The sequence below is a fragment of the Saccostrea cucullata genome, unplaced genomic scaffold, assembly GCF_032062105.1.
Source record: "Saccostrea cucullata isolate Sc308-1 unplaced genomic scaffold, CSIRO_AGI_Scuc_v1 ctg729, whole genome shotgun sequence".
Taxonomy (NCBI): Eukaryota; Metazoa; Mollusca; class Bivalvia; order Ostreida; family Ostreidae; genus Saccostrea; species Saccostrea cuccullata.
In genome coordinates this window covers 376,153-394,109 of record NW_026933670.1, presented here as the reverse complement: position 1 = coordinate 394,109, position 17,957 = coordinate 376,153, and the positions used below count along the sequence as shown (strand labels likewise).

Below are 17,957 nucleotides of genomic sequence, written 5' to 3'. Positions count from 1 at the left end.
TTTTGAAGTCAGTGTCTTTTGTTTCATTTTTATAAAAAAGATTTACGTATTGAAAAGTTCTTTAAAACACGTGAATTTCAGGGGTATGTTCTTTTGTTGGATATAAAGTCTCACAAAGCAGTGTTCCTTTGGCCTACAATGGAGCTCATAGTCCCATTGATGATGACAACAGAACTTGTGCCGTGACAAATAAGGACATTGGAGAGTATTGGAGGATACAGTTTAACCAGTCCCTGACTATTGCCGGTGTCTATCTTCGGTTAAATGGAGGCAAGTAATAGATATTTATCTGAACATATTACATTGTAATTTCTTATTTTTAATTTATCAATAATTATTGTTGGGTTTCAAATCCTTTAGGTAGATACTCAATAGAAGTTCAAAATGCTTCGAATACTTCCATTCGACAAGACTGTGGTCATATACAATTGCCCTTTGAATTTTCTTCACACAATGTCAATATCACATGTAAACCTGACCTACACGGAGATGTAATTATCGTTAAGAAGACAAGTTTTGGAATTCTGAAACTTTGTGACTTTAAATTAAAGGGTATGAATATTTTAACTGTATCATTCATTTTGAAATATAAATATCAATCACAAACTCCTTTTGAGAAAGATTAATTTCTGTAAAAACTCAAAAGGGTTGAAAATAAAACATTTTATATAGAAAAGTTAAACCATATATCTTCCTGAGAAGTTATTCAATATGACTTGCAGTATGTGAGTCTAACAAGCTTGGCATTCCCTGTACAAAGTGTTCTCCAAACAGCAGCTGTAGATCTTGTGACGGATCACATTACGGGGTCTGGTGTGAACGTCAGTGTTCTCCCGGATGTATACCTGGATCATGTGATGAGCTTCCTGGAGAGTGTTCGAGATGTAAAGATGGGTTCCATGGAAACCAATGTCAATTTTCTAGTGAGTTAATGAAAATGTAAATTTCAAATAGGATATTATTTAAAGTGCACTGGTTTAGATATTAAGATTAGATTTTTATGTACTGGTAGGAATACTATACCCAATAAAAGAAAAAAAACTTTAAGGTAAACAGAAGAATGTTATAGTAAGACTTTAATGGACGAGCCTTTAGATTGAGTAATGGTTCGAGAACATTTTGTGTACCATGCGTAACTTCAAAACATAGTTAATTTCCGCTTTTTAAATTGATATACACTGCATGGTTTTGTAGACATTATATAATTTGTTAAATTTATAATTTGGTATGTCAGATATACTATGCATTTACATATATTTAAGTTACTTTTTCATTTAATAATTAATAGTAATTAAGAAATGACCATACAAATCCGACCTTTCTTTTTCATTTATGGCAAACAGAGCATGGCCATATCGGGCTCCAAGACCATAAACTTAGAAAAGACTTAAGTCTAAATTTCAAACCGATAAAACGTTTGAATTAATTTTGAAATTAAATTAAATTCTCGTCATGAAACATGGGGATAACGAACAGTATTCAAGATCAAAATTAAGTCCATAAAACAATACAAAACAGGAGCAGAGCAAACACAAACCTACGGAACACTAGAAGTGGGATGTCTGATTTTAAATGTTAAAAGAGAATGCAATTTTTAGGCAAATACATTAATTAAAACTCAAGATATTCAAAATCATTTGTTTACTTACATCTTATCTCATTTTATGGTCTTGGGGCCAGTTATCCATTAAATATTATCTTTATAATTTTCTTATACTGACATGTATATCATGAGATTGATCATTGTTCGTTCAGGAAGTGAGTTTAAAATGCGCTTATAATTGATTATCTTCTTATACGATGATAATTAATTTTCATTACCTATACAACCAAAATGCAATATACATGTACATGTTAATTTAACTTTCATTTTATATATCTAACGTTTCAGAAAATTGTACCTGTACGAACTGTTCCTTAGCATGCACCGAGTGTAATATTTTGTATCAAGAATGCACCCGATGTAAAGTTTCCAGATATGGTCAATTTTGTCAGTATCAGTGTCCTCCTAACTGTGATGCATGTTATATAAACAACGGCACGTGTCGGACATGTAAAGACGGTCATTTTGGAGAAAATTGCTCAGGTAAAAATTATGCATAAAAAATATATAACAATAATTTGCTGATTTTTTCTGCTATTTTTCATGGAGATGTATTCAACAGAGTCAGTATCAGTATTTATAGTTATATAATTTGAATAAAAAGCATTGACCATCTTTTCACAGATCAAGTGAGAACGGACGTAGGGAAAATACTCTTTTGGGTGTTGTTTCCTATTGGATTTATCGCCGTATTAGCCTCACCCTTTCTTCTGAAAAAGTAATTTTCAACAAACAGAATTAAAATTAAAATTTGAATTTGGTAACTTTATTTCTATATGCAAATATTTTAATAATTCTATATTTCTTCCAGATTTGGTAGACGTTTTTTATGTTCTAAGTCCTTTTCATTCTTCAAACATACAAGAACACCAGCCCTAAATCTATCCGAACAGGCAATGATGACACGTAACACACTGAACAGAAGCCGTGTAATATTAGAACCCGAGGGAAATAGCCACTACCTAGACGACCCGTACGATGGTGTAGTACAAGTCGTAGTGACCTTCAGTAACATCAAAACTAAAAGTTTGTCCATAGAGCAGTTTGTCAAAGACACCCACCAAAAGATGATGGCCAATGAATTCCGTTCAGAATTCAAGGTTACTGACAAAGAATGATACATTTTTAACACACGTCTCTCAAGTGAGAGATCAAAAGAGAGAAGAAAAGTTCATTTTCACTATGTCTACAAATTTTTACTTTCCTATTTTTATCAAAATAAAAAAAAAGAAACCTAAGGAAAATGAGATAATTAACATTCACCAAATATGACAAGATATATTCCTCGTCATTATAATTTTAAATGTTAAAATATTACACTTACAGATTCTGCCGAATGGCCTTATGAATTTGCACACAGAAGCTTTGAAAATGGAAAATAGTACGAAAAACAGATTCAAAAAGATATATCCTTGTGAGATTTTTTGTTTTCTTATAAGAACGATACATCAATTTATTTATATAAAATTCAATAAATCCTAATTCATTTCATTAACTGTGTTTTTTTTTATTCAGATGATGCAAACAGAGTAATATTGGAACCTATTGGAAGTCTTTTTCCTGGGAATTACATCAATGCCAGTTATGTTAATGTGAGTCTACATGTAAATATACAGTTATTTTCATTTTTATTTCGGGGTAACTATCTAGCTTTTATTTAGAAAATCTAGCTAGTTTAAGATGCAATTAAATTTCTCCTTTCCACTTACAGGGAGTTTACAAGGAAAACGCCTACATTGCAGCACAAGGTAATGTACCTATGATGTACATCTCTCTCGATCAGAGGTGTCGGGACAAGAGACCAGAGATCTGCTTTTTTTCTGCTTGAGCATAAAATATTAATATTCAAACCTTAAAATGTTCAGAATCAAACACATTTTATTCAATTTTAAGGTATGCAAGTACATGTATATAAAAATATGCAGAAATAAAATTTCTAATTCATAGATTTTCAGTAATGCTATAATCTATAGATTTTTTTGTCAATGTCGTAATTTTAATTTCAAAATAAGTTTTATGGCACTTTATCCCATCTCTGATGTTTTGAAGGTGCGTGTTTGCTCTGCTCCTATTTTGTATTGTTTTATGGACGTTCATGTTTCATTTGTTTAAAAATAATAGTTATGTAATTTATATAAACTAATTAAAGCTTCGAACTCAATGATGCATTGCAGTCAACAGGGGTTCATGCTTTTCTATACTATATAGTAATTTACAATATTATTTTTTAATATATAAACCTGTTTGTTTTAGGACCGTTTACTCCGCAGACCATTGTGGATTTCTGGAGAATGGTCTGGCAAACGCAGAGCAAGAGAATTGTAATGCTTACACGATTAACAGAAGGAAATGCGGTAGGAGAAATTTACCTCATCATCATGTTGAAATACAGTCAACTTATTCAAAATATTAGAAAAAAAGTCATTGATCATGTAAAGAGGTTAAGCTGATTTTCTTTTTTCACTTTGAATGTGTAATGAACACTGAAAAATGCATTTTTTATTTCCTGCTAGAAAAGTCATTTTCTGAAATTGTTTTGTTGAATCGAAAAAAAATTACTGAATAATTGTATTTCCACTTTTTTTCATCGATTTTTCCCATAGGAAAAATGTATGCAATATTGGCCGGGAAACGCAGGGGAATTTGGACCTTTCTCAATAATTGTCCAAAAGGAAGATAGCATGGATAAATTTACAATACGAAAATTTATTGTTAGAATGGTAAGTGTAGAAAACAATTATGTAAAAAATGTTTCTCTTTAATATGAAACTGATAAAGAAATATACTACTGATATACCCCCTTAATAGTTACATGTATTTAATTAAACTAATTCTCACAGATTAGTGTTTTAAAATTCTTAAAAACTAAAATAGCAGTACTTTTGTTCAGTTTGCAAATGAGTATTGAAATGTTTTTCCTACATAAATGTTTTGTAAATTCTCCTAGACAGGCGTGTCAAACCATCCGAGAAAAACATCCTTCTCTTAAATTATTTTTCTGAAATTTATCCTAAAATAGAGGAAATAATAGTGAGAACAAGTGCGATCTCCTTTAATGTTCAAACACGTCAGAGTGTATTTGATGATTTCACACGTAAATACCCGGAAAGTGTATATGTGAATCTGACTGAATGTTGAAGTGGTGCCAAACTCAAATGAGTCCAGTTCAAGAACAAACTGGTACCACTTCATGAAAATAAATGTTTCCTCTTTGTATCAGATATACACTTAAAGATCAAGTTTAAAGTGCAAAAACTGAATTTTATTTCCTGTATTTCATATATGCTGTAACATAATTGACCTATCGCACTGCTTCACTCTAAAAAAAGTTTTACTTGTTGTTTTTAAAATAAGATATTAGATTAAGAAAAACTAGTAATTATTAGTAATCCATTTAGTCAGAATAGCAAGTAAATGACTATCATGGTTAGTAATTGTAAACATAATTAGTAATAAGGATGAATTCATTTACTTATAAAATGATTTACTAAGTATCAATAGAATTACTTAAATTATAGGAATTGTATTACTTAAAGTTAGTAAATGAACTACTCATTTTTGTTAAATTATTATTACTTAATTTAGAGATAATATGCTTTCTATTTACTAAATTTTATGAATTATTACTAAGTAAATGTAATTCTGAAATTAATTAAAATCTAGAATATTATTACTCAAAAGAATACTAAGTAAATGAAATACTTATCATATTTACTAAAATCGACATTATTTACCAGAAACAATGCAAGGTACCGATCTGACATGTGAGTACTACTCACAGATTTCTTTATCAGAGTTCCCTAATTGGGCCCTCTGAATAGTTTAATAGAAGAAATCTACTCATGATGGAAACAATTATACTTTCTATTTCTTTTGCCAATTTCTTTGTAATTGTTTTATTGTATATAACAATAAAACATTTGATTCCAACTTCGAAAGCCTTAAAAATTGAATAAGTTGTATCTTTTTAAGGACCATTTTAAAAATGGTTAAACATTTCAAGTACTTAATATCGCATTTTTATTAGTGTGACTTTTTTTTTCACATGAAGGAATATTTAGAAGAAAGATAACTCCTCCACACAGACAATCAGTGATTACACTACCATATCTAAGTAATTACTGATCTGAATTCTCCTAGATTTAGTAAATAAATTTTTGTTTTAAGTAAATCAATTAAATACAATTCAAACAAGATGTGTTTGTGAAACACCTATGCCCCTGTATGGCAACATTTCAAAGGTTAAACTTTTCTTATATACAAATTTAAATTATTGGGATTTCTTGATATCTCCAAGGTCAAAAGGTCAAGGTTATAGGTATCTAATGAAAGGTCTTGCCAAAAAAAATACATATGTGAAATATGGAAACACTTGCCTTAACCCTTCAGAAGTTATGGTCAAGGTTACCAATTTTGAAATGTAGGTCAAACGCCAAGGTCAAAGACAAAGGGACAGATTTGGTGGTACCCAAAGAAAGGTCTTGTCACAAGGATAAACTATGTAAAGTATGAATGCACTAACCCTAATCCTTTTAAAGTTACAGTCAAGGTTTGCTTTTTAAAAGTGGGTCAAACTCCAAGGTCAAGGTCAAAGGGTCAAAGTTCTTGGTATCCTATGAATGGTCTTCTCAAAATGATTACATATATGTAAGTATGAAAGCACTATTCCTTACCGTTCAAACGTTATGGTCAAGGTTAATTTTTTTTTTCACAAGGATGGAAATCTCCAAGGTCAAGGTCAAAATTTCATAGTTGTTGGTATTCAATGAAAGTTCTTTCAACAAAAAATATATATGTGAAGTATACATGTCCTGGTATTTACTGTTCAAAAGATTTGGATAAAGAATAAGTTTGGATTTTTTGTGTATAAGTGAGTCAAACTTCAAGGTCAAGGTCAAATTTGGTGATACTCAAAGAAAGGTCTTGTCACAAGGAATACACGTGTGAAATATGAAAGTCATAGCTCCGCTAAATCAAAAGTTATGGGCAAGGTTAAAGTTTCTGTGGATAAACAGACAAACAGAGAGACAGCTAGACAGACAGCTAGACAGACAGCTAGACAGACAGCTAGACAGACAGACGGACACGACAAAAACTATATACGCCCGAAACTTCGTTTACGGGGGCATTAAAATATTAATTATATAGTAAATAGTGGTAAAATGTAAGTAAAGACCAAGTAATGTTATTACTTATATACACAAATTTAAGTAAATATAAATTACTAAGTAAAACTTTTTAGTGTGTAAGTAAAACAATTCTTTAAAATACAAAAATCAAGTAAAACATTTGAATCTAGTAATTGACATATATTTCAGTAATTGATTTAAAATTTTAAGTAAATGCTTAGTAATTATCTATTACTTATCTTTGTTATTTCAAGTAAAAAATGACTACTAAGTAAAACATTTTTAAGAGTGTTGGAATACTACACAGAAGATTAGAGTGATTGGTGATTTTAGGACGTATAAGAAAATATCTATTAAAAACAATTTAAAATAATTGTATTTCAAATTAGCGAACTTTAAAAATTTTTAGCAATATAACCAATAGTGAGCAAAAAGTATTCCTCCAAATTAAACATTTCAGGGGGAAGAGACCAGGCGGGTGACACAGTACCAGTTTACAGTCTGGCCTGATACAAAAGTCCCACATAACCTCGAGGCGCTTCTTTGTTTTCGAAACATCTCTAAAAATTCAATAAGTCCCAACGAAGGACCAATAATTGTACATGGAAGGTAAAAAAAAATGATTTTTTTAAATTTTGCCTTTTTATGTCCATGATAATTACTATTTTGAGCTCGTCCTTTCATGTCAAAGTATTCAATGCTGTCAAAAACAGGAAACAAATGCTCAGTAAAAAAAAAAAAAACAGGAAAACTAAACACTTTCAGAGACACTTTTGTGAAAACAAGTCCATTCTTGCTCTGAAATACACTGTCATTGTTAGCCTTATACCTCTTTCTGATTTATCGTTAGTAACACTTTAATTTTAATTTCTTTATAATACTTTAACGTAGTGCGGGTATTGGTCGCACTGGGTCATTTATCGCCCTGGACTACCTCCTAGAGAAGGGATTTAAGGAGGGAAGTGTTGACGTCAAGAACTGCGTCATCAACCTGAGACAACAAAGAGCTTTCTCCATCCAGTCCGTTGTAGGTTCAGATTTCATTTCTATCTTTTAAAAAAAATATTGGTAATGATAAACAGTTCTGAATTTAAAACCGCAAAGTTTCTTCAAGATTAAAATGATCAAGTAGTATTCTTTACCGCATATCTAAAGGACAAAAGTTTACTCATTTTTACCTAATTATACTGTATTCTTGTTTTTGAATCAGTATAATCGGAATATGTTTTAGTACACTTATTTTTTCTGATAATGATATACACTAATAAATAAGATATATTTTAAACTAATGATATACATTATATAACAAGAGTTTAATTCATCCTGTTCCTGTTTCAGGACCAGTATATTTTCCTGCATGATGCACTGGTGGAAGGTTTGACAAATCTGACATTAAATTGTGCGCTTCATGTGGTGGATGAAATGTGATTTAAGTACTTTGAAACCCTAGTAAAATCAACCTTTGTATGAAGTTAAACATTGTATAACAGTTGCATTAAAGTGTGCTGTTTATTTTGTTATTTTAAAATTTGATTAAATATATTAAATTATCAAGTAACTCTTTGATTAAAAGAGCGATTGTGCATAAGAGTTGAATTAAATTATCTATAAGTCAGGGACATATGATGCTTTAAAAATATATTAAAGAAAGTGGAAAACAAATTGAAAATTATAGATGCTAAAATACATATTATAAACAAGAATTTCCATCAAACCAACCTTTTATATTTTTTTTCTTTTATGTAACGGTATATATAAATAATATTGATATTATTTGCAAAATCATTTTTAAAATGGAATAACAATACAGATAATGAACAGTCATCAAGCTCAGTGTCCATTTAGGAGCTTTAAAACATCAGGTGGGGATCAGAGCCACGGAAGAGTGCGCATGCATCCCTTGCCGACCGTGGTCCTTGTCATGATCGGGGAAAAAAGTAGACAATTCAGTGAGTAAATAACAAGAATTAGTATGATAAGTCAGCATATGACAAAATGATGGGTAATTGTATTTGCTGACCATTGGATCTACTAAATTGCAAAATGAGAAAAACGAGAAGATTAATTTTTTTTCAACAACTGGTTTGTCAATACCTTGCCTCGTTTAAGAAATTGTTCGTAGGTAGGACATGCTATTGCATATTGAATCCATTGAGACACATAAACTCCATAGAAATGTGATTATATAAAGGTCAGGGAAGTTAATGATTGAAAAGTTGAAGTTCTTACGTTTATCACAAAGTGCTGTCCTAATCCAAGTATGATGTGTAAGACTCTGTAGTGTCCTTTATTCTAAGTTCTCATGGGGTATATCAAGTCGACATATGATTAGAGGTAACAGAAGTAACTACAGTATCGTTAATTGATAATACTTTGTCGATATGTTCTTAGCAAAAAATCTTACCTCTGGAATTTCCAGACATCCATGTTTTATATCCTCCATTCGTTATTCTTTTAATTTTTACCATGTATCAAATTAATTTATTGAACAAAAAAAAAATCAACAAAACCTAAGAAATCTGCTTTTAAAAACTATTTTCTGCGGAATATGGTTTCATATGACCTTGAAATTGTATGAAAAAAATATGTTTCTATCCTTATTTGTGTTACATGCAAATTAATTATACTAGACTTTTTCATCGCCTTTTTCTAAGATTTTGTACATAATCAATGTTTAGATAATAAATGTTTCAGAGAAAAGTACTTAATTTTTTCTTATTTTTGAAATTGAATATAGATTACTACGGAAGCCCATTTAGGACCTATCAAAAAATAATATTGAATTCGTTATAACGAATTTAATTTGTAATAACAGATTTATTGAATTCGTTATAACGAATTTTATTTGTTATAACAGATTTATTGAATTGTTTTAACGAATTTTTGAATTGGTTACTAGTATAACGAATTCAACAAATCTGTAATAACAAATTAAATTCGTTATAACGAATTCAATAAATCTGTTATAACAAATAAAATTCGTTATAACGAATTCTAAAAATCGTTATAACGAATTCAATAATATGGTTAGGGTTAAATGGACTTCCGTAGATTACGACTTACAATTTCTTTCATATAGATAAAATTGTTGTTTTTTCTATCAAGAGGTTGTTAAGTGAAATAAAAGTACAATATTGTGGTGAATGCTTTATCAAATTTTATCAAAACTATCTAAGCTTCATTTTTTAAAGAAAGTGTAGAACGTACATGGATTCTTAAGATAAAATATATACCGAAAATTTATTCCAAAATTGTTTTAAATTGTCATCTCTTTTTATCGTAGTGCATAATGCAATAATTGTAATAATGGCTAGTTGTGAAGAGAACTAGGTAAAGTTAAACTGTAGTATCTTCTCTGAATTTAATTTACTAGTAAATGTATTTGGGGTGTTCAGATCTTTATTTGCATTTTTCAAATTGACCTTGAATTTTTTATTAGTAACTTTTACATATTTTTTCATGACATATAGACCTCATTAAAACGTGTAACTTATATACAAATACATATGTTTAAAAAGCAAAAGAAAACCTTAGACCCTGAGATTTTCTTTCAATCAGAGAGTTATTACCGGACGCTAGTTTAAGATCTGTTATATGAATTTTGAAGAAGTCTTGTGTTTGTGCGAAGTTACAATATAAAGTGTTGTTGAAAAATACACACTTTTTAAGCAAGCTACTGATATGTAAAGTTTATGTTACGAGAGTTCCAATATCACATAATTTCGTGTATCTCTTAATTATAAAATGGGACAAACAGAGATCAATCTCATAAATAAAGTAAACAAAACAAATGGTAAACTGTGCTAAAAATACTGACCCCTAAAAAACGTTAGAGGTTGGATCAGTCCCATGTTGACCAGTCAGTATTCACCATGAACCCTATGTATCGAGCAGTTAAGAAGTATTCTGAAGTCAAATTTAAGCTGAATACGATTCGTGAAAGGAATTTGACAGCCATATTCGATTGATCTTACTATATCTGGACGGCCTATGAAAGGTCGCTGACTTAGTCACTGTTCGGTGTAACTAATCGTCACTGGTGTAAAGCGACGTATTCTATACAGCACACCGTAGCGACAAAAAATAACGGTGTAGTTCTTCTTGGACAGGAGAGTAAGATACCAAAGAAGCTTACAACAGTTGCACAAGTCACTGCATTATACAAAAAAAACAAATAAATGTAGATAAACGCAGATACCCGTGACAACAAAAAAGTAATTTAGCATAGGACAGATTAAAATCGCGGTATGTAGTATTTTAAGTGGTTGGTAAGTCTAAATCCCAGCCCCAATACACCACCTATCAGTCGCATATAGGAAGCCGCCATTTTGTCTCTAGAAATTCCTCTGACCAATGACCGAAAGCAAGCTCGAAAAGTTTCTGAGTAAGCCCACCCCCGCAACGTCAGGAAAGCGCCTCCAACAACCAGTTATTCTCTCAGACAGTAAAGGGAAATTTCTCCAAAGAGAAATCACAAATGAAGCCGATGGAGAATTGGTTTGGTGGTCAAAAAGCGGCGCAAAAATTGAGGATAGTACTCGTTGGCTCAGAACAAACATAGCAAGGAAAATCATCCAACTTGGAGACGTTTGGTTGTACGTATGGCTCGGTACATGTAACCTGACAACAAAGAACAAGAAATACATCAGCCTAAAGTCGGAAACAGACGAGGAAAAACTCAGAATAGAGAAGTACTACAAGGAAATCATCAAAATTGTAGATAAATACCCTGGATCTAAAATCACCATACTGGAAATTCCACTATACTCCATCAAATGTTGGAATCAAAACAAAGGACACAAAAACCCATCTGCCTTTGAAGACCAGGATACCAAACTTGAGGAACAAATCCTAAAACTGAACACCAGAATCCGCACAATCAATGCAAGCCTAGGAAACCACTCACCATCCTTCACATCAGACATTTATAAAACATCTAAAGTCAAGAGTGGTAGCGAAAGGACATCAAAACGAAGGAAATATTACAACTTCAATCTACTAGCAGACGGCATCCACCCAGGGAAACTCGTAGCAAAGGTTTGGCTGAAAAAGATCTCGGACCAAACTAAGAGAGATTGCTGGCAAAACTAACAACCAACACACTGAGGTCACCTCACATTAGCACAAAGATAGAAGCTGGGGCATTCATATCAGTCAGTGTGGGATACCGCGCTATACTGTTCAGGTCAGTGTGGATTACCGCGCTAAACCTACCATGAATGCTTTGACTTTATTGACCTTTGTTCTGATGTTAGGTATACCAAATTGGAACAACTGGACGTGGAATCACCAGCAAATACTTCATGCCACCTTGAACCCAAAAATGCTGAGTACAGGCAGGAGACCACTCAACCTGCCGCTAACTACGGGAAAGAGCAAAGTAATTTTCCTGCTCGTCATTCTTATGTCGGGAGACGTAGAACCGAACCCAGGACCTAGAACTTCACAAAAATCAATCTACCCTTGCGGATTATGTGAACACCCGGTCACATGGAATTGTAAAGGAGTGTGTTGCGATGGATGTAACATCTGGCACCATCAATCATGCATTGAACTTTGTACATATGACTATGAGCTATTAGAAATATCTAACGTACAATGGTTATGTTGCAAATGTGACAGTATAAACGTAACGACTTTCACCTTCCGTAGTTACGAGATCAATCTTTCAAACATCTATGAACCATTATCTAACATCGATTGTAGTATGGAATCCACCAGAACTGATATATTTAGCCCACTTAAGACTAGCAGCCCAAAAATCCGAGATCAGTCATCACAAAGTAGATCATGTAGGAATTCCAAGCCCTCAATAACATCTGTGGAGGGAAACCCATACTCGGTTCCTAAAAAACAAAACATCAGAATCATGACAGTCAACTGCCGTAGTATCAAAGATAAAAGTCAAGAACTAACACTGGCAATTGACTACCTCAAACCAGACGTCATATGTGGGACTGAATCGTGGCTCAAAGGCATCAAACCAGGAAAAAAAACCCTCACATGACACCATCAAATCAAGTGAAGTATTTCCACCCAACTACAACGTTTACAGGAACGATAGAGGGACACTCGGCGGAGGTGTATTTATATTAGTGGAAAAAGCATAGTTTCAGAAGAACAAACCGACCTAATAACAAATTGCGAGATAGAATGGGTTAAAATAAAAACCGACAAAAATAAAGACATGCTCATATCATCATTTTATATGCCTCAAAGAAATAAAAAGGATCTTGACGAACTATCCATATCACTAGAAAAAGCCTCAGTCTCAACATCAAAGAAAAACATCATCCTAGCTGGGGATTTTAATTGTCCAGACATCGAATGGAACAACATGTCAATCAAAAATGGAAATGACAGGGACATTCAACAACAACTAATAGATATTGCAAATTCCTCCGGCCTTTCACAAATCCATGACCAACCAACAAGGGGAGACAACTTACTAGACCTAGTTTTCACTGCAAATCCTTCCGTCATCAAATCTTCAGTAAGTGTACCAGGAATCTCGGACCATGACATTGTCATCACAGATCTAGAAACTAAGCCACATTACCAAAAAACAGCAAGCAGAAAAATATATATCTACTCAAAAGCAAATTGGGAAAACTTGAAAGCGTCATTAAGAAATCTGGCAAATAACATCAGCAAGCTGCAGTCAGAAGGGAAAAACATACAAGACATCTGGGAGTTCTTCAAATCCAGTATACATAAAATTCTAGACAAACATATACCAGCAAGGGAGCTTAAGTCTAGACACTCCACCCCCTGGATCACACACAGAGAAAGGAAACTCCTCAAGAAAAAACAAAGACTGTACAACCAAGCAAAGAAGACAAAGAACTGGACAAACTATAGACAATTTCAGAAGGAATGCAAATCTAAACTCAGGAAATCAGAATGGAACTATGTAAACAACAACATCTTGGAAGGCCTAAACAACAACAACACGAAACCATTCTGGAAGTATGTGAAATCAAAAAAGCAAGACTCTTTTGGAATAGCTCCATTAAAATCAGGAAACAAACTCATAACAGACAGTAAAGAAAAAGCAGGGGTCCTTAACAAGCAGTTTCAATCTGTCTTTACCAAAGAAGAGCATGGACCAATGCCGAAAACATCAAAAACCTGCAAAAATCCAATCCAGGCAATCAAAATAAATGTAGAGGGAGTCAGGAAATTACTCAGCAAGGTAAATCCAACTAAAGCATCAGGGCCAGACAACATACCAAACAGGATTCTCAAGGAATGTGCAGATTTGAGTAGTCCTGGTTAGCTCCTTTGTTTATTCAATGTACACAGATAAGTCCCTATGTTTATTTAATGCAGCAGAGGTGTGAAAACTGAAACCTACATGTATATAAATCAGTCTCGCTTGAACGAACACAGCTGACTAGGTAACTGGCCTGGAGCAATAAAGGGTTACAAAATTGCTTGAATTAATATAATTTGGATTAAACAAGGGGGTATAAAGTGTTATTAGGATATTAAGTTAGAAAATAAAAGATTTTCATCAACAAAATCTGGATCTATGTAGATCGTTTTTTTAAACCGAAAGTAGGGAAACATGACGAAAATTGTAAAGAATGGCTTCAAATTTTACCTAATTAAAATTGAAAAGTGTGTACATTAATATACCATAAACTGACAAAGAGTGAAAAAGAAATTGGTTTGGAAACAGAATTATCTTAAATTAGTAAATTACACTGAATTATTTACAATAACATGAGCTTGCATATTAAACCCTGGAGACTCTCCAAGTTGTTAAAATAAAGTCAACTTTCAAAACCTAATTTTCATTACTTTTTAATTACTTCTCTTCACAATTGATTAATGAAATGATGAAAATTTCCATTTTTAAAAAATGTCATATTTTTACTGGGTCTTTGCCCCCCCCCCCCCCCCCCCACAGGCGAAAATAAACAAGAGGACATTTTCTGTCAAGAGTTGACTGATATCAATTCAATATCAAATTTATTGCATAATTCCAACATAAGTTTTTTTTTTTTTTAAAATGGATACTCAACCATAATTAAAGCTTTAAACATTACAAATTTAAAACAATGTCTGTGTCAGATAAACATACTATTAATTAAAAAAAGGACTAACAAAAAGTGCATTACATTGTCGAGAAATCAGATGTAAGTATGCCTTTCCTTTTGTCGCGAAAAGTGGCGAAAAATATTTTCGGTCCAGTGGGAGCCCTGGTGCAGAACAACTGGCACCAAGTCTAGCAACAATCTTCCAGCTATCACTAGACTCAGGAGAACTCCCATCGGACTGGCGGGATGCTAACATCTCATGTATATATAAAAAGGGCGACAAACACCAAGCTGAAAACTACAGGCCTGTGTCATTAACATCAGTATCTAGCAAATTATTGGAACATATCATCTGTCGACACATACTGAAACACCTAGAAAAAAACAAAATTTTAACAACGCTTAATCATGGCTTCAGATCTGGGTTCTCCTGTGAGACACAACTTCTAACAACAATGAACGACCTGCTGATAAATTATGACAAAGGAAAACAAACAGATATGGCAATTTTGGACTTCTCTAAAGCTTTTGACACTGTTCCACATCAGAAACTACTCCATAAACTCAGTCAGTACGGCATAAGAGGAAGTACACTATCGTGGCTAACATCATTCCTTACAAGAAGGACAATGCGAACAGTAGTAGAGGGCGAGAAATCAGAGGCGGTGCCAGTGGAGTCCGGGGTGCCGCAAGGCACAGTCCTCGGGCCGCTGCTCTTTTTATGCCACATTAACGACCTCCCAGACTCCGTAACATCACAAGTCCGGCTGTTCGCAGACGATTGCCTCTTATACCGACAAATCAACAACTATGGAGATCAGGAAAAACTACAGGAAGACCTTCACAACTTGCAAAAGTGGGCCAATGACTGGGGTATGCGTTTCAACGCCAAAAAATGCTACATCATGAGCATACGCCAAAAAACCAGCAAATTCTATACACTGGACAATCACGTGCTGGAAGAGGTTGAAAATAACCCCTATCTTGGACTCCAAATTTCATCAGACTTAAAGTGGTCAACTCACATCAACAAGATTACTAAAAAAGCTCATTCAACATTAGGATTTCTCCGACGAAACTTATCACACTGTACAGAAAACTGCAGGAAAACAGCCTACGTCTCCATGGTGCGATCAACACTTGAATATGGATCAATAGTCTGGGACCCATTTCAAAAACAGGACATAGATAAGCTCGAACGTGTCCAACGCAAAGCCATCCGTTTCATAAAACGAGACTACCACAACAGGGAAGAGGGCTTCATCACCACCAAGGCCAAGGAACTGGACTTACAACCGCTCCAGCATAGAAGGACCAGCTTGCGACTCATTATGCTCTATAAGGTGGTTGAGGGGTTGGTGCCAGGGCTACCAACTCACAATTTCATTCAAAAAGCTAAGCCTAGACGCCAAATCAAATTAAAAACATTCGATAATTGTGAAAATACAAACATTCTTTCATCTCAAGTCAAAAATAACAGCAAGTGTCTCGAAACAACATCTACGAGAACTAACCAATACCGCTCATCATTCTTTGTGGACACAGTCATCAAATGGAACCAACTGGAGGACAATATAGTTTGCGCTAAGACTGTCGAGGCCTTCAAGACCGCCCTCGACAGCTTGTGTCAATAAGTCCGACACGCGCTCTCTCACCGTCGTAGAAAAGCCAGTATTGGTCACTTCGACGTATATATACAGATACAGATACAGAGACAATAAGGCAGTCAGGTGTAACGAATTGAAATAGAATGCTTCGATGCTGATATTTTAGATTCTAAAGTAAAATTTAAATGGTTTGTGTGCCTATTTACGAGTCGTGTTATGTTTGAAATAAAAAGGAATGACCTACATATGTAACAACTTTTATCACATATTTTTACCTTTATCCCGTTGATATAGCTCATGTGATATCGTTTTCTTATCAACACTATGTATTCTTACGCCACGTGACGTAATGTAAATAAACAAATACATGTGCATGATGGAGAGAATTACTTATTTTGTCAAATTTCACTTTATTTGATATATTTTAACAAATCTTCATTTATGAATTTAAAAAAAATAAGTGCTGAAAGTCTTTCTTTCTTCTATTTTTGCACGAACTATTTCATACAGCGTAATATTATTTATTACATTATTTGGTCCGGGGTAACCGAAAGGGAATTTTGAATTAGAAATAATGACAAAATACACATTTATAGTGAACAAAAATATGTGATAAAAAGAATCTCCCATGGTTTGTGGTTTGATATGATTTTTATCCAACTCGTTGTGTGTTTTCTATCCCCGAGCCTTGGCCTTATCGTTGGATAAAAATTATATCAAACCACAAACCATGGGAGATCCTTTATGTATCAATCATCTCAGACAAATATAATTTATTATAAAGGCCTTTGAGTTTGTGTAAATCTGACGTTAAAAGCTATTTTTAAAAATCTTTCTCACACTACATGTATAACATTTGTCAGCAGCTTGTATCAGTTTGAAAATTTTGATCATACTAGTATTTAGACTGAGAGCTTTTTGCGTTTCAATTATGTTCGGAGACACGAGACGTAAACACTATATGCAGGCGATGACATAAAGGGAAGTTGGCCATTGAAAAGCTGAATTAATTCCAGTTGTCATTCAGTTTAGTTATTAGCTGTCCATTAGCATCTGTGTCAGTAAAACAACAAAATATGTATCAGTTGTTAGTTTCGAGTTCTCTTGAATGTATGAAAATGATATATGAATGTAATTCATATAAAACGTCGTCAATGTATCTTAATGACAACTTAAAGGCCACAACAACTGTATTTTTTCTTTCTTGTAGATTTCTAAAATAAATTCTGCCGTGTATGAATATCAGGTTCAAAGATAGGTTGGCTTATATAAGAAGGCAATGTCATTGGAAGATCTGGTCTTCAAAGTAATATAGATTTTGTCATCAAAGAACTCCAGCATATTTTCAAAATCAATTTCAAAATTTCAAAATTCAAAAAAGTACAAAAGATGAAATAATTGAAATGCATTTGATAAATATATTATATACATATACATGTAAATAAAAGCAATCTGAATACTTTGTTAACAGCAATATTGAAATATTGGATTCCAAAAATTCAAAAGGATTTCATAATACATTGTATGTGTTTTGTTTAATTTTAGCGTAGGTAATTTTTATGAGCACAAATCT

The 17,957-nt window shown here is 33.0% G+C and overlaps 2 protein-coding genes across 2 annotated transcripts; both read left to right on the top strand.

Moving 5' to 3' along the window:
• The first annotated feature begins 264 nt into the window (after positions 1-264).
• Positions 265-8,229, top strand: LOC134238857 (receptor-type tyrosine-protein phosphatase epsilon-like). The gene is made up of 13 exons (XM_062720961.1): positions 265-274; positions 723-923; positions 1,892-2,086; positions 2,228-2,321; positions 2,415-2,703; positions 2,930-3,017; positions 3,119-3,195; positions 3,315-3,351; positions 3,857-3,957; positions 4,207-4,323; positions 7,193-7,341; positions 7,624-7,759; positions 8,071-8,229. The coding sequence occupies exons 1-13, from the start codon at positions 265-267 to the stop codon at positions 8,158-8,160; spliced, it is 1,584 nt and encodes a 527-aa protein (XP_062576945.1). The 3' UTR covers positions 8,161-8,229.
• Positions 8,230-12,919: 4,690 nt separating this feature from the next.
• On the top strand, positions 12,920-14,011 carry LOC134238855 (uncharacterized). Its single transcript, XM_062720960.1, has one exon. It carries the CDS (start codon positions 12,920-12,922, stop codon positions 14,009-14,011), a length of 1,092 nt encoding a protein of 363 aa, XP_062576944.1.
• The last annotated feature ends 3,946 nt before the right edge of the window (positions 14,012-17,957 follow it).